The sequence below is a fragment of the Lolium perenne genome, chromosome 5 (genome assembly GCF_019359855.2).
Source record: "Lolium perenne isolate Kyuss_39 chromosome 5, Kyuss_2.0, whole genome shotgun sequence".
In the NCBI taxonomy this organism is placed as follows: domain Eukaryota; kingdom Viridiplantae; phylum Streptophyta; class Magnoliopsida; order Poales; family Poaceae; genus Lolium; species Lolium perenne.
The window spans coordinates 135,678,272-135,684,333 of record NC_067248.2 but is presented as its reverse complement, the minus strand read 5'-3'; the positions used below and the strand labels follow the sequence as shown (position 1 = coordinate 135,684,333).

Genomic DNA, 6,062 nt, shown 5'->3' with positions numbered 1-6,062 from the left:
ACATGTTCTTGGCTAGTAGAACATGTTCTGATGTGATTTCTAAGTTAATCACCGAACATAGTTTTTTAAAGTTTGTGTTTTTTCAGTGTATGGTGAGAACTGAGAATATTTTTCCTAAATCTGTAAAGAACGGTAAACTTGACCGTAAGTTGTTTCGCTAGTGCAAGTTGTGATGACCTAGAAGATTGGAAATCGCGCTGATAAAAATCCGTAAGTTGAAAGAAACATGGATATACATCTAAGTGGCATGCAATGCACTGTTGATTAAATCTACATTAATAGTTTGGCTGAGAAAGTTTGACTTTCAGCCGAGGGAGACTTTCCTTGTGTAAATGACCATGTGAAAGTCAAGTTGATTGAACAACACGTTCATTGTAAACACAGGATGAAAGTCTCACTCTACTACTAAAAGTATAATTACAAAATTATCATTTTTATGATAGGGTGATGTCAAATAAGGTGACATTTACGATTTGCAAGGAATATAAGGATCTAAAAGGATCTGGGTTGTTAACAACCTCTTCCACGGGCAGGCATGGTCAGTAGCACATAAGTGTATGATGTTATGATTAGTAAATATGATCAGTAAACAAATGAAACTAGATTACTTGTACTCTAGTGCACGTGGGAGACTGTTGGATATGGTGCCCTAGAGGCAAATAATAAAGATAATTTATTATTATATATCAGTAGTTCATAATAAGTTTAATCCCATGCTTTAACTGTATCAATCAGAAATATTGGTACACGTGTGGTATGTAAACAAATCAGGGTTCCTAGTAAGCATTATGCGAACTAGCTCATTATGGCCAATAGATGATCGAGGTTTCCTGATCATGGACATATATGTCAATTGACAATGGGATCATATCATTGGATGGATGATATGATGAACATTCCCAATATAAGTATCGCAACACGATTAAGTAACAAAGTTCATCGCTGCAATGTTTTGACTACATCAACCGTCACATCATAACATGGTGATCATAAAGGTGTGCGTTGGGTATTCCGAAGGGATATGTTAAGGCGTATGTATCAAGAGAGGGATTTTTTCATCCTCGTGACAGAAGATACTCTAGAGCCACTTGGTGAGATTACATCCAAAAGGCTGCAACCTATGACTAAGTCATAAGGATAGAATCACACGGGAACAAGTTGAATAGTCTTGTCAGCAACAAGATCGAACTACGTATGATGATATCGATGATCACATTTCGGATAAGTATGGTATCAAAGTAGCAAAGGGAATATGACTCGACATTTATGGTTCAACGACTTGTATATTCGTGGAATGCACATGGATCATTATGGTTTTCTAGAACCCCCATGTGATCATTGACTGAAGAGGCGTCTCGATCATGTCTATGTAGTTCTCGAACCGTAGGGAAAAGGGTTCAACGAAACTTAAGATGGTTTTGGATTCATTGGAAACATCAGAGTATAGAGAATAGAGAACAAGAAAGGGTTCCGGGAGAATCTAAAGGATGTTCGGAGTGGTTCAAGAGGTGTTTCAGATAATCAACAATTAAATAATATGTATTATACATTAATTAATTGAATTAATATTAAATATATTGATTTGTTTAATAATAAAAGGCAGCCCATCCTTAATGGCCCCTTCCAAAAGAAAGCCCATTAGGGGTCCAACCAACCCCCCACATGGGCCATGTGGTGGGGCGGCTAGGGTTAGGATTTTTGGACGCATGGGACACCTTGGCCTAGCCGCCCCTTTCCCTAGGGCTAGTCGCACCCCCTCCTCGTCCCCCTATATAAGGTGGAGGCTTGGAGGGAGGAGGACACACAATCACCCATTAAGGGAAAAGGAGATCTGGCCCCTTTGGGTGCCTCTCCTCTCCTCTCTCTAGGTTCTCTCTCCTGCACGTTGTTCCTCGAAGATCTGCGGACAGAAAGAGTCTACTCCACCCAGTACGCGGGAGCGCTGCTGGGATCCGAATCTAGAAGATCTACTTCCGCACCTTCGTTGGATCGGAGACAGGAGTGGCGCTGAGGACCATATGTGTGCGAAACTACGAGGTGCTGCACTTGCGGCACTTGACGCTGTACTAGGAGGATTGAACACGACCCTGAGATCGGAGACGAAGTACGACTACATCATCCACGTTCTATCGGAACGTCAACATCTTTCGATCTACGAGGGTATGTCACCAAAAGTATCTTCATTCTACTCCTAGATAGATCTGGGCAATCGAGTTGCGCTAGTTAGATTTTTTTTTGTTTTCTGGTACGAATCCCTACATCTTCTACTCTTTTTTATAAGTTACGAGTACAAGATTATTATTAAGTTGTGATAGTTAATTTTTTTAAAATGTGTTATCAAGAATTGTGAATAACTTGCATACTATTTAATTGACACGTTGGGTACCCAATCGTTACGGTTACGTGTCGAGTATAAGTATAGGTAAATTTTATACCTGTACGTACAAATATGGCTAGAATTTTATACATGACATGTAAGCCGAGATATGAGGACCGGTAATGATGGTTCGAAACCTAGTGGTGATGAGGTTTTGGCTTGGTGATTCGTGACTTCAAGCAGCGGCATCGGCAAGTGGGAGGGGGGAGGGGGGGCAACATCATAGGAGAAATTCAGAGTCTAAACTTACATGGTGAAACTAAAGGCCCGCGTTCATTGGTTGTGCATGGCTTGAGGCATTGCTTTATGGGCGTAGACTTTCTCCTGAGTGAAAATCTAAGATCAGTGCGATGGCGGCGCTTTTGCACTGTTCCCTTTTTAGAGGCATTGTTTTTCGGGGAGATGGATTTCTGGTGTTGTCTTGGTGGTGTTTGGTCGTTGCTACAAGATACGTTCACTATAGCGGGACTTTTTTCTTATGTAGTTTTTTTTTTTCTTTTTAGCTGTGTGCATTCCTATTGTCACTAAAACACTACTTGTTGCAAAAGCGTGTGTAATTGATATCTTTGCGATAGTAATATAAGTATTGCTTTTATCGAAAAAATGTGGTATTGTTCTGCCCTCCTTAGAACCAACATTTCCCGCGTCTTTGGGCGTCTTCCCGCGAACGCGAAACCAATCCCTCCCCCACATCGCTTCCCCTCCCCGCCCATTCCCGCGTCAAGCTAGGGTTTCTCCTCCTCCCGCTCACGCCCGAGAGATCCCCTCCGCACACCAAGCCTCGCGCGCGCGCGAGAGAGGAGCTGCAAGATCGAAGATCGATGGCGCCGCTGTCGTGGCGGCACCACACGCTGCTGCAGGCGCTGCTCTCCCGCGGGCCGCTCCCGGAGCCAGACTTCCACGCCCTCTTCACCGCCGTCAGCGGCAAGAACCCCGGTATCCGCGCGCCTGCTCGCTTCTCTCCTCCCCCCACCGATTGGATTTGGGTCCATCCCTCTCCTATTTACTCGTAGCCGGCCGCCTATGTGTTCGTCGTAATGCGCCAGTGAGAACTTTCAGCCGCCAAGGTGTTCGATGTAATGCGGCGCCAGTAGGAATCGATGGATGTACCGTTTAAGTACTTTTCTGCTGGGTAATGCTGCAACGCTGCTACTTGTGATTAATTGTTACCATAAAATCTTGGCCCTGCTGCATAGTGTCGTGGATTTATTGGTAGCACATTTTGGGTGCAAAATCTTTCCTCGTCAGAAAATGGATTTTCTGCAGTGTAACTTGATTGTTCATAGGAGGATCAACTACCAGTCACTTATGATTGCCCTAAAACAAAGAATGACACTGGTTCGTTTTTCTGTGTCTTTTGTGCCATCTTCAGTTTAGCTGAGACCTGGTTTGCTAGTTGAATCTAGCAGCAACAGATAAAACAAGTGCATTTTACCGAACAGATTGCCTACAGGGCATAAGCAATTAATTTTACCGAACTCCTTGCTTCCTGTCGTTTATGTCTTATATATCATGATTTGCAGCCAGTGAACAGCAACTGTTCAGCGATACGATTGGGAAGATCAACAAGGAGCTGGGGTATTTGCACTTTGACCTGCGAGCGTGCATAAACCAGTATGATGGAACAGTTTATTATGGAGTGGTCAACACCATCGCTGATGAAGAATCAAAGCTTGGATCCAAGTATTCCGTGCCACAGATTGCGTTCTACAAGGGACTGGTACGCAATCACTTGCTCCAACTGGCTCAGTTCAGTGCTTAAATGACGTATCCTTCTTTTTGCAGTTAGAAGCAATAGTTCAGGATGGTGGAAACGATGGGAGCATAACCGATATTGACGCTCTTAACGTCCGGATCGACAACCAGGTTTGCTGTACTAGTCTGTCATGGGCGCATAACTCTTTTTTTTTTTTACTTCTGTATGGCATACTGTTATGATACTTTAACAAATGCAAGAAGAACAAAACTCTAGCTGCTTAAGACACAAATGCTGAAGGTGTGACCATGGTTAAAGCTTCATTCACCTCAACCATATGTTCCATATCTACCACACATTGTTAGATTTCTAGATATACTAAATGAGCTGTGCTTATGCTGTAGCTTCAGTCAATTATGATTTACAAGCAGTTAAGATCGATATGTGATCATTTGTACGTGTACATTTTAGTATGTTATGTGGCATGGGAGCCATTATACCTACTGCTTACTGTAGTTGGATCTTTGTTGCAATTTGGGTATAATAAATTACTGATTGTTCTACTCTCAGGTTGTAATTGCAGATAGTTCACAAGACAGTCAATCTCGTCTTCCTTATTCCATCACAAGCTTCTTGTTCTCCCAAAAGGAAAAGACTCTCCATGAACTGATACAAGATTGTTGGCTGGCATACACCCCAGAGGGCAGGATTGGTCTTGGTATCAGATCATTTCTTGATCTCCGAAGCTGGTTTCGTGGTAATGATATCCCATCTTGCGTGGTTTGCAATGAAGCTGGCATAAAGGTATTGATATGTGATTACCCTGAAATAGTGTTTGCATTCTTTCTTCTTACTCCGCACCATATACTCTACAAAAGTTGTTTATATTCTCTACAAACGTTGCTGTGCTCTGACATCTGTATTATTTGTATTGACAACAGGCATCTACTTGTCCTAGTGAGGGATGCAATGTAAGAATGCATAACTACTGCCTGAAGAAGAAATTTTCACAGCGGAAGGTAGTTTTCTAATTCCAGATCCATGGTTACTCATGTTGATGTTAGAGTCATGGTCTGCTAATTCACTTAAACATGTAGGCCACGAGAGCTTGTCCTGGTTGTGCTACTGAATGGCCAAGGCAGGAAGGCGAAGATGATGCTGACGAGGATGTGAATGATCCCGGGGAAGGTCAGGAGATCCCATCAGCACAACCAGCTGAGCGTTCTTCGAGGAAGAAACGGAAAGTAGTCAAAGCTGAGCTGGTGGAGGACGCTGAAGAGGCAGGCCCCTCAACCGCGATGCCCAGGAGAAGCTCGAGGAGCTCCCGGGCTGAGGCTGCTGAGGAGGCATCAACTGCAGGTGCTTCACAGCCAGCCAGGTCTTCCAAGAGAAGGAAGAAGTGATGCGCTTGTTCTGCTGCTCATACTAGTAAGATCGCCGGTGCAAGTGTTACTTTTGTCCGTGTACATACCTTAGCTGCTATCACTAGGTGGTCCTGAAGAACTAGCTTGTTGGTGGTTTGTGCCTTGTTGGAGTTACTTGCTTGACCTACTCTGTTTGCTGATAACTGATGCAGCTAGGCAAAGCCTAGCTTGAGCCAGCTGTGAAGACAAAGACAAGATAGATGACCGGTGTTGCCGTGTTTGTTTAACAAGTATTTATAATTATGCCATTGCACAAGTCATGTGCTGCATTGCATGGTCCTATTTTCTCCTGTGTTTTAAAGAATTTCATGGGGTCAATGCCCATGCAGGGTTACTGTCTCCAATCCCCGTCAGACTGTCTCCAGATCCGTTACATCGTGATCGGAGGGGTGGAAGCTCTTTCCATGTCACGATCAAAAATATAATCTGAATTGGAATACAGCTGCAGGCTCTGTTTAGATTTATTCAACATCTGGGATCAGGTAAGTATGTGATAGATACGTTGCGACAAGTGGTGATAGGAGGCTGCTTTTGTTTGAACTGTTCCTTTGCCAGCTGAGCTTAG

General features: G+C 43.4%; 1 protein-coding gene across 1 annotated transcript; it reads left to right on the top strand.

Moving 5' to 3' along the window:
- The first annotated feature begins 3,008 nt into the window (after window positions 1-3,008).
- On the top strand, window positions 3,009-5,753 carry LOC127299986 (uncharacterized). The gene is made up of 6 exons (XM_051330051.2): window positions 3,009-3,313; window positions 3,901-4,097; window positions 4,163-4,243; window positions 4,644-4,877; window positions 5,015-5,092; window positions 5,171-5,753. Exons 1-6 carry the CDS (start codon window positions 3,199-3,201, stop codon window positions 5,474-5,476), a joined length of 1,011 nt encoding a protein of 336 aa, XP_051186011.1. The 5' UTR covers window positions 3,009-3,198; the 3' UTR covers window positions 5,477-5,753.
- Window positions 5,754-6,062: the final 309 nt, after the last annotated feature.